We start from the raw sequence: 25,589 nt of genomic DNA, 5'->3' as shown, positions 1-25,589 counted from the left end.
TGAACTGCTTGACAGCAGAGCTTTGCATTAATTGATTCCAAGTGCTAAAAACCTGCTTGCATTCAGTAGTGCTGGGATGAAGCATTCTTCTGTAAAGCACTACTGCTGATGAAAAATGCAGTAAGGCTTCACTCTTGTAGCTTGTTTTTAGAATGTGACAGTAAAAACTGCCCCGGTACCTCCTGTGCTTCTTTGTAAGACATGGTTCTGGGTGTGCTTCCTTTTTGAGGTCAGGTAATTCTGCTGTATCTCTGCAGTGGGAACATTCAACTCACACCTGTGCGTCTTCCAGATTATGAGCTTTGCACTGGTAGAAAGGTGCAACAGAATGGTGCAACCTTCGCACTTTGCAACCTTCCATTGCAAGGTGCGACGGAATGGTGCAATTGTTTCAAACCACGAGTAAAGGGTTGTTCAATGCTTTGTGGTAGGCTGGTGGCCGTTCGTATTGCTGTCCACTGCAATGTGGTTTCCAGATGGGGGGGGTGTACATGTTTTCCTTGAACTGCATTATCTGCCCCCTCCTCCTGCTCCATTTTGGGCCAGTGGGGTCGTGGAGGGTGGGAGATGACGTGACAGACTTTTTTAAAAAAACACCTGGGCTGCCTTGCACAAAGCCGCCAGGAGGGGAAAGCGCCATTCCAAAAAAAAAAATTAATTGCAGCGTTACATCCTTGCACAAGCACTCCAGCCCCCCCCCCCCCAATGGCAGAGAGGGCCCCTAGATAAACATCAGGGGAATTGGGTGAATTTGGAACAAGAGGGTGGTGCTGGGGGGAGTCGAGGCAGCTGTCCCCCTTGGTCTGCCACCAAAAAGCAGTGAGCAAAGCAAGCCCAGGCAGAGCTCTTGGAGCACCCTTGCACAGCTGCTGCCTGGCCTTCTCCCTGAGTCTGGGGAGGTAGGAGGGGGGGAGCGCTCCAGAGGGCAGCAAGGAGTAGTAGCCACCCACCCACTGCTCCCCCTTTGCACAATGAAAAATAAGAAAACAAAAGAGGAAATAAGAAATAAAAGATAAAATAAAAAGATAAAATCAAAGTTGGGAGGGGCAATGTGGACAGATCGCCTCCACCATCGCTAAATGAACTGTCCACACCACGGCACTCACACCGTGGAAACATCATTGCAACCTTCCTGCAATGGGAAAATACTGCTACTTTCTTGCAGTGCAGTTGCAACGTTATACCACTGGGCGCAGCAATAAAACCGCAAATAGGGCATCAGAAATATGGACGGCACCTTGCTGACAGTGATGTTGAGATGCAGACAGTACGGAAACACACTTAGTGGACACATTGCGAAACTGTTGCAGCATGTAATATGGAAACCACAGATGCAGAGAGATGTCAGAATTGCACCCTCTCCATGGAGGGTGACGAAAAGGAGGCAATATCAGACAATTTTGCTGAATTTTAGCCACCTCTGTGGGTGAAGGCTTCTGGGACCCTAGATGAGTGTTTTATAGCTGCTTCCCTCACAAACACAAAGTAATCTTATATAGATTTAGCTAAGAGTTTATTCAGAAACAACTCTATTTTCTCCTTCTCCTTCCCCTCCCTTTTCCTTTCTGACTCCACTCCCCCCACACTCTCTACAGGATCCCCACTGGGACAAACTTCCAAGCAACAAAACATAAAAGATGCCGGATAGAATACAACAAAGAGCCTTGTTTCACTTATGGCTCATGGCATCTGAATGTGCCATGGCACATGGTTTTTGGAAATGGCTGCATTAAGCAACTAACCATGAATAAAAACATTTCACTTGTCAAAAAACCTCACAAAATGATCTAAACCCTACAAAAAGCAAAATATCCCATCAACAATTAAACCCATGAAGAAGACTGTACATAAAAAGCTTTGTGGTTTCCAGAAAATCACCAGGAATTAACACTTGTGGTCCTAGAATGCAAGAAGAATCCTGCTCGATTAGATCAGTGGTCCGTCTTGTCCAGCATTCTTCTTCCCAAAGGGATCAAGCAAATACTTCTGGCAAGCCCACAAATTTGAAATAGTTCTTCTCCACACTTGCTCCTCAGCAACTGGTATTCAGTGGCATGTAGCCTCTAAGCAGAGAAGTTCCATATTTATTTATCATGATATTCCATATTTCTATACAACCTGATAATAGACATCTCTAGGCGGTATGAGTAGGATCTCCCATTTTTTAGCTATAGATAAAATTTACCAGCTTGGTATGTTTAACCAGGGATAGCTGTCTTCAGATATCTGAAGGGCTGTCACCTTGATGGAGTGGACTTGTTCTTTGCTTCTGAGAGCACAACTTAAACCAGTAGCTTGAAAGTACAAGGAAGCAGATTCAGGTTAAGCAGATTCAGGTTAGCCATTAAGAATTTCCTAACTGTTCTTTGACTGTTTGACAGAGGAACAGTCTGCTTGGTTCAGTGGTAGAGGTTAGGGTTCTGGATGGGGTTACACTCCCCCTAAAAGATCAGGTATGTAGCTTGGGAGTGCTCCTGGGCCCAAAACTCTCCCTGGTATCTCAGGATGAGGCAGTGCCAGGAGTGCTTTTTATCATCTTTGTTTGATACAACAGCTATGCCAATTCCTGGAGGTGAATTCTATCTATCTATCTATCTATCTATCTATCTATCTATCTATCTATCTATCACATTTGTACACAGCCCCAAACTTTTGTCTCTGGGCAGTTAACAATAGCATAAAAAAGTTAAAATATATACAAAAACTTAAAACATTTTAACAATTTAAAAATCATCCACAAATTAAAACCTTAAAATTTTAAAGAACTAAAAAAGCTTGAGTGAAGAGGTGGGTTTTCAAATGCTTTCTAAAAATTGTCAGAGATGGGGAGGATCATATCTCAGTAGGGAGCGCATTCCACAGTCTCAGGGCAGCAACCGAGAAAGCCCGTCCCCATGTGGCCACCAGCTGAGCTGGTAGCATCTGGAGACGGATCTCTCCAGACAACCTCAATGGGCGGTGGGGCTCATAATGGAGAAGACATTCTCTTAGATACCCAGGGCCCAAGCCAGTTAGGGCTTTATAAGTTATGACTAGCACTTTGTATTTTGCCCAGAAACTTATTGGCAGCCAGTGTAACTCTATCAACAAAGGAGTGATGTGGTCTCTCTGAGATGACTCAGAGACCAACCTGGCTGCCGCATTCTGTACCAACTGAAGCTTCCAGACTACGTACAAAGGCAGCCCCACACAGAGCACATTGCAGAAGTCAAGTCTGAAGGTTACCAACATATGTACCACTGTTTTGAGGTGGTTCATCTCAAGAAACGGACGCAGCCGGCGTATCAGCCGAAGCTGATAGAAAGCACCTCTGGCCACCGCCACAACCAGAGATACTAGGGAGAGGTGTGGATCCAGAAGTACTCCCGGACTGTGAACCTGTTCCTTTTGGGGAAGTGTGACCCCATCTAGAACAGGGAGATCAAAATTGTCTCTAGAGTTCTGACCCTGCACAATAAGTACCTCCATCTTATCTGGATTCAGTTTCCGTTTATTCTCCTTCATCCAGCCCATTACTGCTTCCAGGCAAGCATTTAGGGAAGTTATGCCATCTCCTGAAGAAGTTGACATGGAGAAGTAGATCTGGGTGTCATAAGTATACTGATAACACTCCACTCCAAATCCCCTGATGATCTCTCCCAGCGGTTTCATGTAGATGTTAAAGAGCATTGGAGAAAGTATGGAGCCTTACTGTATGGACACCATACTTAAGCTCAGATTTCGAAGAGCAACAGTCTCCAATCGACATCATCTGGAATCTGTCTGAGAGGTAGGAGCGGAACCACTGTAAAACAATGCCTCCCACACCCAACATTCTCAGACGTTTCAGAAGGATACTATGGTCGATAGTATTGAATGCCGCCGAGAGATCCAAAAGGACCAACAGAGTCACACTTCCTCTGTCAATTCCCAATTGGAGATCATCCATCAGGCCGACCAAGGCAGTCTCCACCCCATAGCCTGCCCGAAAGCCAGCTGAATGACCTTAAAACAGTGGTACATATCTTGCTAAGCTCCAGGCTTGACTACTGTAATGCACTCTACGTGGGGCTGCCTTTGTTGTACATATTCCAGAAACTACAATTGGTACAGAATGCGGCAGCCAGATTTGACTCTGGGACAACTCAAAGGGACCACATAACACCAGTTTTGAGGGAACTGCACTGGCTGCCGATATGTTTCCGGGTGAAATACAAAGTGCTGGTTATTACCTATAAAGCACTTAACAGCTTGGGTCCAGGGTATTTAAGAGAGTGCCTCCTTTGTCATTAACCCTGCCACCTGTTACAATCTTCTGGAGAGGTACAGTTACAGTTGCCACCTGCTCATTTGATGGTGACCCAGGACCAGGGTTTCTCTGCGGCTACCCTAGGTCTTTGGAATATGCTCCCTGCTGAAATAAGAGCATCTCCTTCTCTGTTTTCAGGAAGACCCTCAAGACTCACCCGTTCTCACAGGCTTTTATTTAGAATTAATTTTAATAATTTGTTTTAATAACTGTTTTATGCTACTGTTTTAATCATTTTGTGTGTTTTAATCTGTGCTAATTTTTAAATATTGTTTTAAATTTTGTATACCGCTTAAGAGATGTATATATCAGATGGTGTAGAATATGATAAATAAATAAAATATATTGGTTATGGAATTTGGGCAGAAGTCAGGAGAATGTATGGAGAACTCGGGAACTGGACTTGGGCGAGTTGTCACGACACACCAACTGGAGTATGTGCTGCCAGTTCATGATACTTCCTCAGCATTTTCCCCGCCTTTCTTACTTGCAGTACATCATGTGAACCCACCCAGTTGTTTCTCAGGGAAGTTGTAGAAATACACCTTGACCATTAAAACTGCAGTGCTGCATTATCTGCAAACCCGTTTAGAATTTCTGGAAGTTTTGGATCTTTAAAGTAGCTCTTTGGGTATTGGTTTTTTGTTGTTGTTGTTTTTACTATGGATTTACGAAACTGGTATTTGTGCAGTTGTTGCAAAAAGAGAGCACCTAGACTACGGGTCAGTGATGTGGAGGCCTGAGGGGACTGATGTTCTCATGAATCTCTAGAGGTAGCACCACAGTGCACATGATCTAGTAAGTTGTACTTTAATCTGATGTCCCCAATACATGGTCACAGTTGGAACACAGCTGGGGAGGCTGTTGGTCTGTTTTGGTTCACCTGCCATACCAGCAAGACTCAGTCCTGCAAGAGAGCAAAGTGTACTCCTGATGATAATAAAGAGCAGAGTCTGCTCTTAAGACTGTCCCCCCACCAACTTATTTGCCGGAGCTTTAATTGTGCATGTAAATAGGCAGTTATATTGTTTACTAGAACTCTGCATGTGCTGTCTGTATTTTAACAGCCCAACAAACACTAATTTTGCACTGCATTAACCATCAGTAGACTTTTTCCATTTGTATTGGGCTCCCCTCACCAAACTGAGAAACTATCGCATGTTTTCCATGCACTCTGAATGCACTAAGAGTCCAGGTGGATCAAGCATGAACTATTCATCAAATGAAAACAGAGCTGGGGCTTGAACCTTCATATCAGTAGCAATTAAAATAATCAAGGCCTATAGATATTTATTCACTCACTCTTGTATTTTTTTTAATTTAATGTTTTTTGACATTTTGTATTTTACAAACATCTTTCCCAGTTCCCCCCATCTGCCCCGACCCCAAGCCCAACATTCCAGTGTGCTACATCCTTTTAAAAAGTTGGTGCCCGAAGTAGTATCTAAACTTCTCTCCTCTTTATCAAAATCCAGGATGAAGTTCAATCTTTATCCAGATCTGCTGAAAGACAGTACATCTCTCTTGTGCTCTGGTCCCAGTTGATCCCCTCTCCTCCACTTCCCTTAGCTGCCTCTTTAGCTCTCTTTAAACAGCTGCCTTTCTAGAAATGCTTTACAGATGTTGCTTTTCTTTTTGACATTTCATTTCCCCCCTCTCCATCTTCTATCGCAATCAACAACAAAAACAGCCTCTTTCCTATCATGATGATTATCACATGTCATTTTACAGTCCTGGGTCTCTTTCTGACCATGTCCCCCATCTTAAGTCCTCTGCTGTTTACAAGAAGAAACGAAAGATTTTGATTGAGCAATCAGAATGTAGGATGGAAATATGATTAAATGAAATATGTCTCTTTCCTTCTGACTGGGTCTGGAAAATCACTTATCCTGACACACTGTACACGGCATTTTGCAACTCCTTCCCTTCTCCAGCCCTTCCAAGACATTCCTCTTAATTTCTGAATTGCCTCCTCTGGTCTTCAAGTTTCTAAAATCTGTGACATTGCTTTTTTAAATTATGGTAATTAATTAAATTACCTTGTCTCTCCTTGTCTCAGAGCATGATTACGGCCATGCTTGTCTCAGAGCATGACCTAGGGTACTCATGAGAAAAACAAAAGGCCACCTTCTAATCTGTGACTAAATGGAAAGAATTCTCAGTGTTCAGCACCTGTGTCTAGCAGGACTGATCTGTGTGTTCTGAAAGCCAGTGGGCAAGATGGCCTGCTGGGAACATATTCCAGCCAGTGGGCAAGATGGCCCGCTGGGAGCATATTACTCCAACTTGGTCTAGTTTGTATTGGTAACTGATTTGTTTCTGGGTGCAATTCAAGATGCTGGTTCTTACTTTCTAAACTGCTCAGAACCTGGCTGTTTTAAGAACCACGTTCTCTCATCCATGTGTACTACAATAAGGTTATTCTCATGAGCAGCCTAACCCAGGCTAGTGCAGTCCAGCCTGGGTTAGGCTGTTCATGTGCAGCGCTGGGATTCGGGCTGATCCCGGCACTGCCACCTTGCCTAACCCTACTTTTGATCCCGCCCTTTAGCAAGGGTCAAGACACTTAACCCCAGTATCAAGGTTGTGTATATGCCGGGAGCCTAGAGCGCCCAACCCGCAGAGGAATCCCTACATGCACTGCACTGCTTGTACAGTGCATTCTGGGATTCTTGGAGGCCAGGCAGCATTTCCTTGGCCTCTGATACGTCCCACAGAACACCACAGCGGCAATTGTCTGTATGGTGGCACAGTGCGGAGTGGGGGAGGGATTATCATGTTGGGAAGTTAGGTGTGTTCCTGCCTGCCTTCCCCACTCCCACTAGTCCTCCCTAGCTACCAGGTCTTTGGTCGTGTGCACTGCCATACAGTATGCTACAGTCATCATCTCAGTCCTTGTTTCGGATGTCTGGTCCATCTGTGGTCTGGCAGGGATACACCAGAAGCCAGGTCTCTTTGGTGTTGGCACCAGCTCTCTGGAATGTTCTCCCTGAAGAGGCCAGACAAGATTATATACCGTCAGGCATCATATAAATTCATGGTTGTTTTAGGGAAGTCTGCAGCAATGCTTAATCTTGGGATCGGTTATTTTGAATTGTGGAGGTACTGTATTGTTTTGCAGCTGGATTGTTGTAGTTAATAATGTATAAACTACAATGGATAATTTATATGAATACTTTTTGATTAGTTTTGTGAGCCGGTTAGGATCACCAGCCCACAGGAGCAGTTTCATGTCAAACAGGCCATGGGTGGATACATTGACATGAGCCATATAGTTGGGACAAGATAACCTATCAGCAGTTGTTTCTTTCTTCCAGTTGACAGGGTTGTAGAGTCACCTTGCCACCTGCTCTCCCCTAGCTTTCCCCATCAGCCCTGCTTGTTGCATCACAGCAGGGCTGCCAAGGATTCTTTGCTCTTACAGTGACGCTTTTCTGCCCACATTATGGACATAGCTGTGCCAGGACAAACCCCTCATGATCCTAGCAGTCTCCTACTGTGCATCCTTCTCTCTGTCAGCCAGCAGAAGGAACTTCTGCCCAGGCTCTCTCAAGGCCAACTGATAAAAGTTCCACTGATGTTGCCCTTGTAAGCCCCTTCCCCTGCTACACAGTGGTAGGTGTGCCGGATTCCCCTCAAGGCAACTACAGTGCCCACCCAGTCTCTGACAGTGGCAGCAGCTGAGTTCATCGGTCTGGAGGCTAGGGCACCCTCATCCATGGCAGCACAGGGCTCACAGAGCCAGTTTTGGTCTGCAGGAGAAACATGTTTTAAAATTAAATAGTTCGGCCCTTCAAGTGGTAAATAAACTCTACCAACTTTCCTTGTTTTAAATTGGTGGGGAAGAACTGAAGATCCCCCTTCTCCACTGGGATTTTCTTCATTACGTCACTTACGTTACTTAAGTTGTTGAATTTTGTGAAGTTCCGCATTTTATTCCCCCTCCCACTTTTCCTGGTGTGTGCTGCAGCCTGCATTATTGAGTGTTTAGTTGTGTAGACTACTTCAGTGTTCAAGAGCAAAAATAGTGAGCAGGCAAATGCCTCTAGACTCAATTTCCCCCTCTGCTAAACTCTTTTAGCTTTAGGGGGTGATTTGTTAATTCTATACTGTCCTTCAGTCTGGCTCTTTCTTTGCTTGGAGATTCATCATGCAGGAAATGAGTAACCCCAGTGAGCTGCCCACATCTGACTTCCGTGTTCCATTGAGCATCTCTAGAATGGCTGCTTTAAAATGGCTGATTAGGCTCAGGCTGCTACTTAGTCTGCCATCAAGGTACAGCCTTATAAGACCTAACGATACAAGGGGATTTATGAACTCATAAATAATTCAGGTCTTGAGGCTGTTCTGGTTTTGAAAGGTTTCATTTTTTAATTATTACGTATTAGGCAAGCTTCAAGACAGAAGTCCTTTCTTGCCAACCTCACAGGCCCTTCATTGCCAGCATCACAGGCACTTGCAGTGTTGCCTGTGATGTTTTTCGTCCGCACTAGCGGGTGGTTGCATGTAGCTCCCCCTGCCCCCTTGCTCTTTTCACGTCTGCAACATGTCTGGTTTTTGCTTTTAACTTAAATTGTGCTGTCATGCACACTCCCGGTTTACTGAACCTCCACAGCATTTTCCCCTCTTCTTCCAAGTCTTCTCTGACTCCCACTAAACTTGGAGCAGCCATGCTGATTAGAGAAGTGTATGTGTGTGTGTGTGTGTGTGTGTGTGTGTGTGTGTGTATACAAACACACACAAACACCAGTCCATTTTGGAAGGGCGGTATAGAAATCAAATAAATACAAAAAATATACATGTTTGTAGTTTTAAATGCCTCCTGCTACTCTGGACATTGGTACTGACTGTTAATTAGTCATTTCCCGAAAGAGTTCTTCTCTCCGGAACACTCCCCTTTACTTAGCTCCAATCTTATACCTTCCTGGAAGTAAACCCCACTGAACACAGTGGGATTTACTTCAGAGTAAACATGCATCAATAGTGCTCTTTCGATTACAGTTTTCTCCTTTTCTAAAACGTTCTATTTAATTGGTGCTCTTGACCTTTTTTGATTACTGGGAGGGTGGTGAGAGAATAAAGCACAAGTATTGTGGCTATTTTTGCTTCGCCATAGTCCATAATGGGAAATCACTAAAATGCATTAACTTCTTTGTTTCTTGTCAGAATGGAATGGAATGTGCTTCTGACCATGAAGTGTCCCCCTTACCCCATACATTTTTATCAGATAAATATCTCTAGTGTTTTCTGTGCATGCACACCTTGATGATTTAAGGTCATCCTCCCTTTTAAACACAAAATAACTCTAGCTTTCTTAGAACTGGATGAAAGTTGCAGGCCTGCTACTTGCTTGGGAGGGCATGATGCCATCCAAATTTCAGGCAGATAGATTTGACTGTTTCTGTAAAGATAATTCTTCAAGTTTTATGTTTATCTTCATAACTTTTTTGTTTTTCTCAGAATGGTAGGGAAATTGCTTGCATGATAGACAGTTGAGAGGCTATTGTGCCACCCAAATTTCAGGAAGTTAGATGATGCGGGGGTGGGGCTCTTTGCATGCACACTTGAAAATTTCAAAGTTTGAATTTCTGCCTTTTAAATTTCTGCAGTCGGAGCAGTCAAACAAGGAGCAATGTTGGAAAAATCCACTCTGAATAACAAGGAGGGGGCTTTTTTCAGAGGGGGAGCGGGAGGAATATACACATGCAAATAGAAACAGAAATCAAGTAGAAATCAATCCAAATAGAAATCAATCCAAACCAGCCCCAGTACTTTTTCAAACCCTTGATTCTTTTTCAAACCCTTGATTCTTTTTCAAACCCTTAATGGGGGGGAAGTCCCATTAACAGTAGAGAGGTTTATATCTGAGTAAGCATGAATGGGAGAGGGTTTTATTTTTAAAAGTAAAAATGGGCTGTGTGTGGAAGGTTATAATAGTAATAATATTTCTGTCTGTTTGAAAAACAAATGGAACTGCAAAGGGCAGTGACTAGAAGTATGGTACAGTAGATGTGCTCAGATATGGAAGATGGAGTACCTATATATTTAGGAGCTGTGCCTCTGATATGCCGCCACCACTTATGCAGAAAATCACTCCTCCTCCAACCCAGACAAGTTTAACTATGGTATGTCTACATTTTTCCATGTAATGCAAATTGCCCCACTACGGTTCTCGTGTCAGACTCTCTGAGCAACGAAAAGAAATGGTTGTTTCATAGGAGTAGGGAAAAACCTAGGATACACTTGGCATCATATGGATGCACTGTAAAGTCTTCCTATAACGATCAATGTTCATGATGGAGAAACCTACCATCTTCAAGGGCCCATAGTTCCACCTGCCTCCTGTCCAGGTTGTCATTTTGTAATTCAAACACACATTTTCTGGGATTGTAGTGGCTATTGAAAATGCACAGGACTGGACAAAAAGCTGCAGCCATACATGTGAGGTAATGATAACCGAGAAAAAGATCGAAGCTTTTGCTCAAATCAGGAAACTGTATGTAGTGTGGCCTCCTATCAATGGATGCCAACTCTTTATTTATTTTTAATTTGGCCAGTGGGTAAAGCCAGGGTGTGTTTTAACCAGTCAAGGAGGTGGAACCTCCAGTCAGGCAGGTTTTGGTGGATTGAGGGGGCAGCAAGTGGATGAGGATGTATGATCAATAGAAAAATGTTTCACCCCATCTCCTGGCTTTAAAAATACCTGATACAAAACACTTGACCGCTGGCAACATCTGTCCTATACGTCTGAGTGTGAATATTACAAAATTCATCACAGCGGAATTCCTCCTTCTTTGGGACTTTTGGCCATATCATAATTATTCCCCCGCCCCCTATTAATGAGAATGCATCTCTCCCTAACCCCAGCAGTGAAATATTGCAGTGCATCTTTGGAAAACTACATTTAACTCGTCTGTAGTTCTGATTTAAGTGGCAAGGTCCTGCAACAAACTGTATAAACTAACCATAATTTCCTTGATAAGCTTCTTATTATTGCATTTAAGTAAGAAGTCTCCGACTACTGTAATTAACTGAAATGGTTAAGCTTGATAAAGGAACTGAGATGATGACTGATTATTGTAGGCAAGGACTTGTTTTTGGCTGTATAACACACAACTCCACAGGCCATTGCAGCTGTGGGGGGAAAAAACTGTTAAACAGGATGATTGTGGTTTGCTATGAGAACTTGATTTTCCTGTTCACCATTTTTTAACAGGAAGTTGAACAAATTCTTTTTTCAATGTACTACAGACAGATTCTAATTTTAAGTGCAAAATGGCTACAGGAGTGATACTACCCTGTTGAGTGTGATTGGAGAATGTTACAAACATGCAGGACTCTAGAATATGAGGAGAACACATGTTATTGAATACAGGAATTGGGGTGGGGGGGACGGACAGCATTCAGAGAAGTTAGTCATGACTAAGCAGCATTGAAACTAATGAGACCAATGAGATATTACTAACTTAGCCCTCTTCAGCCAGATACTCTGAAAAAGGGGTGTTGTTCTGGTGCACAGCATCCCAAAAGTGCACCCAGAAGCCCCTCCCTGGTGCTGAGGCACTGAGAAGCCCCCCCCCCCCCCCCGCCCCACACTGTCCATGTTTACAACGTTTGTCTGAAAAGGCAAGCATCAAAAGCATTATGGCAGTTGTTTCCATGGTCGGAAGGCTGAGGCGGTCCAGTCTTCAAACCATGGAGCTCAATCACACTGCTTAGCTCTTCAAACAAACAGCATAAGCATGGACAGCACACAAGTGGGTGAGGCTTCTTAGGGCATCAGCAGCACCAGGAAGGGGCTTCTGGGTGCACGCTCAGGACATTGTGCCATGAGTACAGTGTCCCTATTTTTTTAATGTCTGAAGATGGCTCTTGTCTCATTGACTTCAGTGGTGCTTAGATGTCTAGATGTTGTCCAGTGAGTATTGTCCAGTGAGTTAGTCTAGATGTTGTCCAGTGAGTATTGATCAAACTCTACAATCGCATCCCACGCCCATGGGGAGGGCACAAGGGGGCAATTGCCCCCCTGGGATTAAGACAATATTGCCACACTGCTACTTGATTTCTGTTTCTATTAGCAATAGCAATAGCAATAGCAATAGCACTTACATTTATATACCGCTTTATAGCTGGAGCTCTCTAAGCGGTTTACAATGATTTAGCATATTGCCCCCAACATTCTGGGTACTCATTTTACCGACCTCGGAAGGATGGAAGGCTGAGTCAACCTTGAGCCCCTGGTCAGGATCGAACTTGTAACCTTCTGGTTACAGGGCGGCAGTTTTACCACTGCACCACCAGGGGCTCTATTTGCATATGTATTTGCATATGTATATTCTATTGCATACTCTATTTGCATATGTATATTCCTCCCCCTCTGGAAAAAGCCCCCTCCTTGTTATTGCTAAAGTATCTAATTATCTTAAGGTGTTTCTTGACTTCTCTCTTCAGGTGTGTGTGGATGAGGGTGAGGGATGATAAATATTTTGGTTTGATGACATCTAGGTTTAGGGTACAGTGAAAATGTATTGTTAGTCAAATAGCATGAGTGAGGAAAGAATGACAATGGTGGTGTGTTCTGCTTTTCTCATGTATTTACTAGAAATTTATAGATTGATTAATAGAAATCAGTTACTGTAAGGGATCTGAAAACTCCTCATGAAACAGTTGTAGGGAAATGTGATCTATGAAGTAGCCTTAAGCTGGACCAGGGGGAGATATTCCAGTTATTTTCAACCCTACTCTCCCAAATAATCCAATACAAAATGCAGTTGTATCTGAATGATTGAATTTATTTCTTGTTCTTCTCTCTGTGTGTCATTCTGCAAATTACTGAATGACCATGCTTGATATTGACTGGGCCATACTTTATTTCCCCCCTGACTTTCTGCTTGGGCTGCAATTCTGAGCCCTATTCACCCACAGCACAGTACCTCCAGTTACTGTTGCTGGTGTCTATCTTACATTTCTTTATAGATTGTGAGCCCGTTGGGGACAGGGAGCCATCTTATTTAATTTAACTTAATTTAATTTAATTATATTTCTCTGTGTAAACCACCCTGAGCCATTTTTGGAAGGACGGTATAGAAATCCAATGAATGAATGAATGAGCATCCATTCTGGGAATAAAGATGAGTGATTGTGCCATTTTCTTTTCCATGGAAGAATGTTTGCCCCCCTCTCATCTGGCAAGTTGAGCACCAAGACCACTCTTTCTTAAGAAACTAACTTCTGCTACTTCCCATTTTGTTGTTTCTTTCAAAGGAAGTGTACCTTCTGTGTCTTGAGATGCAGGGATATTTAATAGGGACACATATTAACACATGCATCAACTTCTGAGGAATGTACAGTTTCTGGTGTATTAACCTAGATGCGTCTTCATAGGGTGCCACCATTCTCATGTTATGGCATACCTGGAGGCATGGGAGTGAACAGGTGTGTCTTGACTTGTAAAAGTGCACTTTATGCAGGGCTGACCTTGTACATAGTTCTGAAACTACAACTGGTGCAGAATGCAGCAGGCAGATTGGTCTCTGGGACAACCCAAAGATACCTTATAACACCGATTTTAAAAGAACTGCACCGGTGGCTACCGATATGTTCCAGAGCAAAATACAAAGTGCTGCTTATTACCTATAAAGTGGCTTGGATCCAGGGTATTTAAGAGAGTGCTTCCTTTGTCATGAATGCTGCTTGTTTGGCAACTTGGGGCTGGACCTTTTCTGTGGCTGCCTCAGGGTTCTGTAATGCATTCCCGTTCACTTCTCCATCTCTGGCTGCTTTTAAAAAGATCCTCAGGACTCACCTGTTTTTTTCAGGCTTTTAGTCTAAATTAATTTTAACCTGTTTACATTATTTCTATTCTGTTTTTATATTTGTTGTATTTTAAATGATGTATACCGCCTAGAGATACACATATCAGGTGGTCAGGGGCGTAGCAGGATTGGAGTGGGCCCAGAGACAAGATTTTAAAATGGGCCCCGTGTGTGTGAGTATCTTCTATGTCCCACAACAGAACATCCTCCTAAATTATTTTTTAAAAGGTTTTGTAACTTGTGGACGATGCAAGTCATTTAATGGTACTAGAGAAAGACATTCTGTTCTGGTAGCTCCAGGGATGAACACTCACATCAATTTCGGAGGATGAATCCAACTGAAGGAAGCCCGGGCGGGTGTGCGGCCTGGGGAGTAAGTCATGTGACTTGCTCTGGGGGCCCCCCCAAGGCAGTGGGCCCCCAGACAATTGTCTCCCCTTGCCCTATTATAGTTACGCCCCTGCAGGTGGTATATAAATATGATAAATAAAAGTAACTTGGGACATTGCCCCTGCTATCAAGTTTGAGGGTCAGACCCCTGAATCTTTATATGCGATGAATTAGTAATAGCACTAGGAAAGTCTCTCTCTCCCTTCCTCCCTCCCTCCCTCTCAGCTTCTTTTTCCCTACCCTTAATTCATCATTGCCAAACTATAAAGGCAAACCCTAACTCTGTTCAGCTTGTAACCTGAATGTTTGAAAAGTTACACATATGATGATGTTCTTCAACAGGTTCCACTGTGATAGGAGAGCGATTCAAACGTAGACCATGCCTGTCCCCCCTCCTCCGGCTCCTCCGCCTCCCCCAACATTTGCTCAGGTAAGTTTCAACTTTTGACTTTTAAAATGTATTGTTGTGACATCTGCTAACCATTATTTGCTGACTCGGACATCATCTCAAGTTTTGTGAGCCCTAAAGGGAAACTAAGAGCCAAACTAGACTACATCGCTGGCCTTGGTGTGCTTGCATTTCTAAATGTAAATACCATGCACAAAAGAGCAGGTATGGATCAGGAGTAGCATTAGAATTAAAACATCCCTAAGCTCACCATAGCCCCAAAGCAGATTGGCCTCATTGTGTGTGCTGTTACTTACATTTTTTTTAAAAAGCAGCACACGAAGTCCCAGATTTTCAGAATGAATGGAAGATGTTGAGAACCAATCTGGCCTACGTCTGCATAGGCCTACCTTGATTCATTTCTTGGTCACCCTAGATTATGATGGAATCCTGGAAACTGGCTTTTATATATCTTGATTAGTACTTTTGATGTGCATAAATTACTTTTGGAATTACTTCCAAAAGTTTGGAGCAGGAATAAAATAGTTGGTATCTCAAGAGACTTACCGGTAGCTTCTGCCCCACTCTGAAATTCTAGTCGGCCACAGGCGTATCTCTCTGCCATATCTGAAGCTAGGGTAGACTACAAAAACATTTAGGAAGTGTTGCACCTGCACATCATTGAATAGGTATCCTGTTTGTCAGCTACACCCAGCTAAAGTCCATGTCTAGTTTGGCTCTGAGCGGTAAGAAGCACATGAGAAGGGATGAGGACAGTGGCAGCTCAAGGCACATAGCTGCTTGAGATGAGCCACAAGGTGCTGCCCTGCCCCCCAGCCCAGCCCCTGTGCCATGGGCCAGAGCCCAGACGCGCCACCATTCTCCCCTCCTCGGTCACCCCTCTTCCTCATTCTCATTTTTTTCTCTCTCCTCCTGTTTCTTTGCTTCCTGGGCCGAAGCCCACAAATGCCCACAAATCCCTCTTCCTTCCTCTTTTCTCCTGACTGCTGGCCTCCTCATTCTGAGGAGGAATTTCCCCTTCTGGCAAATCCTGTTGCCTGCTTACCCACTGCTGCTGTTTTTCTCACTGTAGCAGCATGCGTGCAGCTGCTTCACTTGCTCAGGGTCTGTTGGGCATCACCATCTCCCCAGGAAGTTTTTCACACGGGGCTTTCCTTTAACTCGCATCTCCTCTGGAATGGAGGCGGTGTGTTCACATATCGGCCAGATTTACCCCGAAGTCCCTGCAAGTTATTGGAAAGCAGGTCACACAGAATTTGGGTTTCTCACTGCATGTTAGAGTGTAGCCTGATTTATATCCAGGGGTAAAAAAAACCCCACTATTTGCATTGGTTTTTTGGGACAACTTTGAGTTTGCAGTAAAGCCTCCACGTAAACCTGCGGTAAAGCCTGCTGTGTATAAAAGTCCCAGCCCTGCAGTTGTCCATCGCCTCCATTCAAGCATCCCACAAAAGAGTCCTTTCCTTGGAGCTCCCTAAGCTTCCTTTTTCCTTTAAGGAAAGGACTCTTCTCTGGGATGCCTGAATGGAGGAGACAAAGTGGACAGGCGAGGTGCTGGAGAGACTGGGCAGCAAGCAATGGTAAGGTGGACAAGTGAGCAAGTTGGTTGGTCAGTGCTGCTGCTGCAGTAGTAGCAGCAGCAACAGACAGACTCCAAGTAGGGGTGTGCGCCAGCTGTTCGATGTAGAACCGGTTTGCATCAAACCAGTTCTAAATCGAGGGTAGGGTTGCCATATTCTGGCTTTCCAAATCCGGGTGCCTAATTTGCATATTATGTAAATTGGCTTTAAAATAATTTTTGAGCAGAAGAGTGACTGCACGTTTTGCTCCATAACTCTGTTTCTGCAAGGGCTAGAGCTTAGCTTTTATTTTTATTTTATTTTTATTTTTTTGGCTTTTTAAAAAAATGAAAGCTGAAGTCTGGGTGCATCTGGGTGGGCTAAGCAATCTGGTTGAGATGCTTAAAATCCGAGTGAAAATCCGGGGGCATGACAACTCTAAACAAGGGGGAGTGGGCCTGCGGTGGGGGAGTGGCGAGTAAGGTTGTTTAAGGCTCTTACACGGAGGCCTGAACTGCGCTGTCACCATGCAGGCAGCCTGTGTTTAAAGAGTGATCTGGCCGGTGATTCAGCTGGGGATGGGAGCAGCGAGTGGTGGAGAGTGGCAGTGAGCCGGGTAAGATCCTTGAACGGCCTTTCTTGTCACTCCCCCGCCCCTTTACCTGTAAAGGTTAATCCTCACCAGATTCCCCTTTACAAGTATTGCCGCCCGAATTGACGAACCAGTTCGGCTGAACAGACCGGACTGTTGCCCTGAAATGCCGAACTTCCCAGACCGTATTGCCGCTTGAACTGCCGAACCAGTTTGGTTTAATGGACCGGACTGGCTGGTCAGTTAGACTGAACCGGTTCGGTAGAATGTTGTTTGGTTTGAATTTGAACCAAACTGGGTTTGGGGGTTTGTGCACACCCCTAACTCCAAGTGGGTGAAGCAGCTGGATGCACACTGCTACGATAAGAACAGCAGGCATAGCAGGCAGGAACAGAGAAAGACCTGGATGAGAGGTGCATGATATCATAGCTTTCTCTTGAACTTCTAAATCACAGCTCGAATTTAGCCTTAGTATCTGAACCGGAACCTAACCTAAAAATTAAATTCAACTGGAATGGAGCCCTGAATTTTTAATGTTTCGGATTTTTGCATCTAGCTCATATGAGTAAGGGTTGTCATGACACCTACAAAAACAGGAAAAGAAGTAGAAATCTGGTGCAGGAACACACAGAAATCTAGCATAGGAAATCTAGTACAGCTACCCACTAAGGTGGGTGGGGGACAAGCTTACTTAGTGGAATTTTGAGCAAGCGTGAGTCAACATTTGGAACATCTGGGAAATTAAGCTGTTTCATGTGGCCCTTGCAAAATATTTGCCTTTTATATTTTTTGTTAAGCCTGTCATTTTAACCCAAGGTTTTGGAGGGAGGTGTTTTTCCCCACTTTTTTGTTAACAAAAGGCTAATTCAGAATCTTATAAGCAACACACAGCAGATTTTGGACAGGAGTTGCAGGACACTGTGAAATTGGCCCAGTGGTTTTGTGCTGTTTGAAGTGGTTTTGAAGAACAAAATTCTTCTTCAAGTAGTTTTTAAAAAAGTATTGTATTCAGTCATTTGGTTCCCTTACAAATATATCCAGGAAATCCTGTGTTTGGATAGTTGGAAGTGTTGGTCTCTAGAAGAGGAGCCTTTCTGTGCAAACCAACTTGGTGCATTTATAAACACTAAATCAAAAGAAGTGTCTCTTCTTTCATAATGTATTTATGAGCATTTAAAAAAAATTGCAACAGACGTTCAGGGCTGCCTCCCTAAACATTCAGATACATGCCTGGAAGTCCTGACTAACGCAAAAAGGTTCTTTTCTCCATATGCTAGGAATGTACTTCTTTCTTTTACATTTTTACAGCAGGAAAGATAGTAAATTTATTGCAGTCAGTAGACCAGAAATAAATTTAAAAAACAATCATAGCCATGACACAATATATGGCAGCGGAATGCTAACAATACAATACATATCTGCAGAACATCAGATGATTCAAAGTAACTCCCACCCCACAGCGATGAAACAAGCTTTCCATCATCAGTTCACAAGTTGCTTCCTTTTTCTTATAGCAATGGACAGGGATTTAGCCACCGCTCAGGTCACCCTTGGGTTTTTGTCTGTCAGTAGGTATTTAACATAAAACTAGAGTAGATCTATCTGGCAGTGTAGCAGGAAAGATAGCATAACATCAGCGATGATACCTGCAGGAGACTACATTTCTTTGCAAGCTGTGATGTAGCTCTCAGTTGTGAGCGTAACCAAAGATGGAGACAAGGGGGACATATCCTTTCCAAGCGTTTGTTTACTTGAAAAAAGGAAAAAGAAATTGTAGAGACCTTCAAAACCACATGAAACAGAACAGAGGCATTCCAATTTTAGAGGGCTAGCACCCTGTATATAAACTCTGCAGTGTATTGCTTTGATGTTCAGAATTGCCTTTTGTTGTTGAGTTTCAAAAGTAGCTTGCCATGCAATGACAAAAAAGCCTTGCAGAATATGTGGAGTGGATCTGTGCAGTTCTGAGGATCACAGCCTAAGAAGAGAAGAATAAACTTCAGGTGGAATGTCTGTTGGTACCAGAGGCTAACAAAAATAGCTAGAACTGCTTCATCAAATGCACACTGAAGGCAGTGGCAAAGGGGAAATGGTGGTAGCCCCTGTCCAGCCCGCCACTGGCCCCAAGCCACACACCATGCACATCTGACATCAGACACACAGGGGCGCAGCCCTGTTTGCAGACGCGACCATGCTCCCTGTGCGTCTGATGTCAGATGCAGGGGCATGGCTGAGGCATCAGTTTCAGCCCCTAAGCACAGTAGCCCAGCTTCTTTGAACACCCCCATGCAGAGGTCAAGATGCCACCTTATTTGAAGGAGGCAGTGGTCTTTCAAATGGTCCTTCTGGACCCCCTGGTGATGGATAATTATAGGCCAGTCTCCCACTTCCCATGGTTGGGTAAGATGAGTGAAAGGGTGATGGCTGACCAGCTCCAAGCAGTCTAGACCCATTTCAAACTGGCTTTAGAGTGGCTTTGGGACTGAGATGGCCTTGGTTGGCTTTTTAGATGACCTTTGCCAGAGCATTGACAGAGGGAGTGTAACTCTGCTGGTTCTTTTGGATCTCTCAGCGGCTTTCGATACCATCAACCATGGTATCCTTCTGGATCACCTGGTATTTGGGGATAGGAGGCACTGTTTTACAGTGGTTCCACTCCTATGTCTCAGGTAGATTTCATATGGTGGCACTTGGGGACAGTTGCTCTTCAAAATGGGAGCTACTATGTCGAGTCCCTTAGGGCTCCATTCTGTCACCAGGGCTTTTTAACATCTACATCAGGGCTGCACAACCCCAATGCCCTAGTGGGCCGGAATTATCCACAGCTTGGCATGTGGGAGCCGAGGTCAATTTTTAGCACATTATTACATTAAAATTAAAAATATTATTAGTTACTTGTGGATCTATTTCCCCCTATCAATGGACTCATAGTTTTAACCAAAGATAGTGGCCAGAAAATAGGACTTGTCCCTGCACAATCAGTGGGGCTCCTGGAGTGCATGCCAGCCCCAAACAAATGTCAAGTCTTCTCCTCTCCCTAAATTGTTATTGCTTTCAGGCTGCAATCCTAGGCTTACATGGGAGTAAGCCTCACCATGGAACATATTTATGAGAAAGCATGCATAGGAGGTACTTATTGTGCCGGGTCGGAACTTGGGAAATGATTTTGATCTGCCAGTTCTGGATGAGGTCAAACTTCCCCAGAAGGAGCAGGTACACAGTCTGAGGGTGCTTCTGGACACAAACCTCTCCCTGGTATCCCAGGCTGAGGCAGTGTCCAGAGGTGCCTTTTATCAGCTCCGGCTGATAAGCCAACTGTGTCTGTTTCTTGAGATGAACGACCTCAAAACAGTGGTACATCTGCTGGTCACCTCCAGACTTGACTACTGCAATGCGCTCTATGTGAGGCTGCCTTTGTACGTAGTCCAGAAACTGTTGTTGGTCCAGAATGTGGCAGCCAGGTTGGTCTCAAGGTCATCTTGGAGAGACTATATCACTCCTATCTTAAAAGATCTACACTGGTTGCTGATAAGTTTCCGGGCAAAATACAAGGTTTTGGTTATAATCAAGCCCTAAACAGCTTGGACCCTGGGTATTTAAGAGAACGCCTTCTTCATTATGAACCACACCGCCCATTGAGATCATCTAGAGAGGTTCGTCTGCTGTTGCCACCGGTGGCTACTCAGGGACGGGCCTTCTCCATTGCTGCCCCAAGGCTTTGGAACACACTTCCTGCTGAAATAAGAGCCTCCCCATCTCTTTCAACTTTTAAAAGGGCAGTCAAGATGCTTTTGTTCACCCAGGCTTTTAATGCGATATTGTTTTAATTGGGTTTTTAATAGTTTTAACATTTTAAATTTTAAATTGTTGTAATGTTTTAATCTTTTTATCTGTTGTTTGTATTGTTTTGTTGTAAATTGCCCAGAGACTAGTGTTCTGGGTGGTATACAAATGTGATTGATTGATTGATAAATAAATAAATATATAAATATATAAATATATAAAATAAGATGGCACTATAAGGCAGTTTCCAGCTCCTGTGTTGCTGCAGGATACCAGGGTAAAATAGTCCCTGCAGGCCAAATCCAAGAGGTCCATCTTCAGGTGCCAACGGTTCATCTGGTGGTGTCCTGGGTTTCTCAGTTGGTGGCAAACTGGCCTTCTCAGTTGTCGCCCTTGGGTTGTGGATAGGGATGTGCACCAAATTGCTTCAGTGCACATCCAAGGGCAGCACGGGGTTCTCTTAAGAGGAGGTGAGCAGGTCCTACCTGACCGTCCTCCAAGCCCCCGCCGGCCCAGCGTGGCACTAATGTTATGGAACGACTTCTGTGCAAGCAGCAGCTTGCCTCTCTAAAATGCTGCCCCGCGGCGATGGGATGTGTCCCTGGCATCCCTCGTGCGGTGTCGGCACATAAAGGGCATCATGAGCCATTTACGTGCCGACGCCGCGTAAGGGATGCCGGGGATGAATCCCATCGCTACGGCATGGCATTTTAGAGGGGCAAGTGGCACAAGCTGACGCTTGCATGGAAGTGGGTTCTGTAACAATAGTGCTGCAGCAGGCCGTCGGGGGCTTGGAAGATGGGCAGGTAGGACCTGCCCTCCTCCTCTTAAGAGAACCCCATGCCAGCCACCGAAACGTTTTGGTGCCTCTCTAAAAAGGCGCCAGAATGCTTCGGGCTCATCCCTAGTTGTGGAACAAACTCACCATGGATATGAGAGGATTATCTTCCTTGGAGGCCTTCAGGAGAGCCTTAAACACCCATCTTTTTAGTCTGGCTTTTAATGATGTCTAGTTTTAATTTTAATCTGGTTTAAATATCTTTTTATTGTTTTATTATGTGTGTTTGATTTTAATGTAAACTGCCCTGAACCACTTTAGGAAGGTTGGTATATAAATCGAATGGAGGAAAACATTGGCATTTGCAGGGGTTCTGCTTTCGAATAGGGCCGCGGATACCGAAACCACAAATACTGGGTAATTTGGGCTATGTAACCACAGGGTTTAGGTTCCTAAAGGGGAAAAATTGGACTAAATTGGTGGTGGTGTTTTTTTTAAAAAAAATAGAAATTGGCCGGAAAATGGCCAAAAATCGGACGGGGGGGGGCATTATACCATTTAAAGTTGCCGCAGATGGCAGGAGAAGCAGCTGCAGAAAGGGGATTGAGGTGGAGACGGTGTATTTTACCTTCTAAAATTGCCACAGATGGTGGCAGAGGCAGCCGGAACAGTGGGAATTGCAGAGGAGGATTTTCCTTTTAAAATCACAGTGGAGGCAGCTGCATGCGTGCTCAGAGTGGCCCAACATGGGATGCAGACCAGCCCATGCGGTCAGTTGGAAGAGAGGCTTGGAGGGAGAAGGACTCCCTGTTGCTGCTCCCTCAGCAATCCCCACTGCTGTGGCTGCCTCCACTGCGATTTTAAAAAGAAAAATGCACCTCCTCTGCAATCCCTGCCTTTGCAGCTGCCTTTGCCGCCACCTGCAGCGATTTATTAGAAGGTAAAATGCGCTGCCTCTGCCCCAATCCTCACTGCAGCGGCTGCCTCCGCCGCCATCCAAAGCGATTTTAAATGGCAAAATGCCTCCTTTCCACTCGCCCCCCTCCAACCCAAGCCCTTTACTTGTAAAGGGGAATCCTTGCCGGATTCCCCTTTACAAGTATGGCCGTGGCTGACCCCCGACCCGCGGATATGCAAGTATTCCCCCTGCCCCACATGGCGTATTCCCTGACAGCAGATACATGAAACTGCGAGTGGTTAAACTGCATATAACGTGGTTTGCCTATAGATAGATAGATAGATAGATAGAATACAATATGTAATGATTTTAAAGGGTTTGAAGCAAACATTTTATTGTAGTGAAAGGACAAGCAAGCAGGTGTTTGGCAGGTGTCAAAATTGCCTCTAGAGCTCTGAATCAAAGGCTACAGGATCTGACTCGGTATTGAAACAATTCAGTTTAAGGAGGGGGAAGAATTGAAGCTAATCTTGTTGCCTTGAGGTAAAAGGAAAAATCAATGCCTGCATAAATCTTCCAAGAGACTTTGTGATTAAGTGCTTCTATCCTTGTTGTTACCTAATCTTTAGCGCCATTACTTTGCAGGCAAATTTAGAGAAGCCTTCCTTAAATAGATCAGAGCAAGCAGGGCGAAATGCTCTACTCTCTGATATTTCCAAAGGAAAAAAACTGAAGAAGGCGGTTACCAATGACAGAAGTGCCCCAGTTATTGAAAGTAAGTATACCTTTAACATTTGTTAATGGGTCATCAATACAGAAGATTCCCTTCATAATATACTGGACTTGTTGACTATCTAATTTATTTATTTTCTGTGGGTCTCAACCCACATGAGTAATGACTTCAGTAGTCTTGGTTTGTTCTTGGCCAAGCTGCTATTTGAGTCATGTTTCATCCTGATTTTACTTAAGGTAATTACAAATGACCTAAAAATTCTATTGAGATGTGGTTAAAAACAATGATTAAGACCTCCTACCCCCCGCCCCACTTTTCTCTGCAGAACCTAAAGGATCTGGTGGAGGTGGAGGTGGAGGTGGAGGTGGCAGCAGTGGCTTCAGTGGTGGCGGTGGCAGCAGTGGTAACTATGGTGGAGGTGGTCCACCCGGGTTAGGAGGCCTGTTCCAATCCGGAATGCCAAAACTTAGATCTGCAAACAGAGATAATGGTAAGGAAGGTCTTTATCAATATATATGTATTCAGTGAGAGGATATTTGGTGTGTGTGTGTGTGTGTGTGTGTGTGTGTGTGTGTGTGTGTGTGTGTGTGTTGGGGGGTGGTTTATTCTGTTTTTCTACTCAGAATGCCCTGGACAGATTACAGTCAAAATAAATATACAATTAAATAATAAAATCAACAATAAGCCAGTGTAATAAAACAGCCAGAAAACCAACAGTAGAAATTACTAGGCCTATGCACGTTTAAAAAAATGTGGAATCTGATCCAATCTGACATAACAGGGAAATTGTCAGGAAGGGCCAACATAGCCCCTCAAGATGGGTCAGATTGGGTTGGAACTCCAACACTTCTCTGACATTCTGTTTGACCCTCTTGCCCTTTCTCTGTCCTCCCTGCCCACTAGGACCATGTGGGAGGCAGGAGAGGGTAGGCACAAAGTCCTCTTAGCTCTCTGAACAGAAGAGCTAGCCAAAAAGCAGCTTGCCTTTCAGAACCGCTTGGAAAAATTTAAAAGGAAAAAGAGGGTTTTCTGCCTCCCTAGGTAAGAAGGGCAATGGGCAGAAAGCTGTTGTCTGACAGGCAAGTTGGATTAGAGTTCCGTAACACCAGGAAAGAATTTAGTCAGAACTCTGACTGTCAGGAGTCCCTCCTGTTGTTGCAGACCTTGTTCCAAAATGCTCAATAGTGACATCTTGGTCCCAACACAATGCACAGCCCTAGAAATCGTTGTTGCTGTTCCAAATACTGATTTCCCCCCAGCCCCCAAGGTTACGTGGTGGCTACAGGTGAAAAACAGTCTTGCAAAATATGTGCTACTTAGGAACTAGATAATAAAAAATAATAATAAAACTGTATGTGTTAGCTGCCCCATTAGAAATTGTTCTCACAGGTAGCAGCAGATGTGTTTATCCCTGGAGACAGAACACCTGTTCTTGTTTGCAGCTGGATAGTCCATGACTCCCTGCTCTTCCTAGCAGCAGAGGTGGAATTTGAACCTGAGTTCCTTCCGTCCAAGTCCAAAACTCCTGTCACTGCACCATCATCTCTCTAGCCTATGCTGGTGTGTAGAGATTGTAAAGAAGGCATATTTTAGTGAGTGTTCTGTGTTACTAGCAACCTGCTATTTATGTATTAATAAACTATATTCAGGCCAATCAGAGGAGGGGCCGGGGCGCCATTTGGCTTGGGCCTCGAGCTCAAAGGGGGCTTCAGGTTTAGACAATAAATATTCAAATATTGTCTCATTCTTTTTGTGTGTGCCTTATTTGTTCTCATTTGTCATCACTAGACAGACAGACAGATAGATAGATAGATAGATAGATAGATACCTCAAAAGCTGGAAGTGGCCCAGGCCTCTCTGGACGTCTGAGGAGCCTGCTATATTTCCTATGTTACACCTTTTGCTGGCCTGAAGGATACCTGTCTGTAGGGCTGGTTTGTCTATAAAATAGCAATATGTGTCCCCCACCCCACCACAATGCTGAAGCTGCTTTGATGTCTGGCAGCACTTATGGGACAGAGAATAGACTAACACAACGGAGGCAGGGCAGAATTGGGCCTTCCTGGTTACTGGCATTTGCTACAAGATCTTGGGCTTAGGGTGCTGTTAAAATATAAAAGGTGATCTTGCAGCCTGTGTTGATATGACACAGTCTTTCAGAGCTGGTATTATCTCTTATGTCACAGGCTATTTGTGGATCTCCTCTTAATCTCATGTCACTTAACATGCTAGAGTTTCTCTGTGAGGCTCTCTTCTAGAGAAATGCTAGCAACAGACAGAAAAAGAAATTAATTCCTCCCTCCCCCTGCCGCCATTATACTGAATTCTAGCTGTTTTTGCAAGG

General features: G+C 44.2%; 1 protein-coding gene across 3 annotated transcripts in view; it reads left to right on the top strand.

Moving 5' to 3' along the window:
- The window catches only part of WIPF1 (WAS/WASL interacting protein family member 1), an 84,512-nt gene that overhangs the window by 44,099 nt on the left and 14,824 nt on the right, over positions 1–25,589 (top strand). For all 3 annotated transcript variants that reach the window (XM_053266993.1, XM_053267003.1, XM_053267012.1), the window contains 3 exons: positions 14,836–14,923; positions 23,158–23,287; positions 23,571–23,735. In XM_053266993.1, the coding sequence (XP_053122968.1) occupies positions 14,873–14,923; positions 23,158–23,287; positions 23,571–23,735 (346 nt within the window). In that variant the 5' untranslated portion in view covers positions 14,836–14,872. The remainder of the gene's footprint in view (positions 1–14,835; positions 14,924–23,157; positions 23,288–23,570; positions 23,736–25,589) is intronic.

Source organism: Hemicordylus capensis, chromosome 1 (assembly GCF_027244095.1).
Source record: "Hemicordylus capensis ecotype Gifberg chromosome 1, rHemCap1.1.pri, whole genome shotgun sequence".
In the NCBI taxonomy this organism is placed as follows: Eukaryota; Metazoa; Chordata; class Lepidosauria; order Squamata; family Cordylidae; genus Hemicordylus; species Hemicordylus capensis.
Note: the sequence above shows the minus strand (reverse complement) of the source record. Positions and strands in the feature narration are given on the sequence as shown.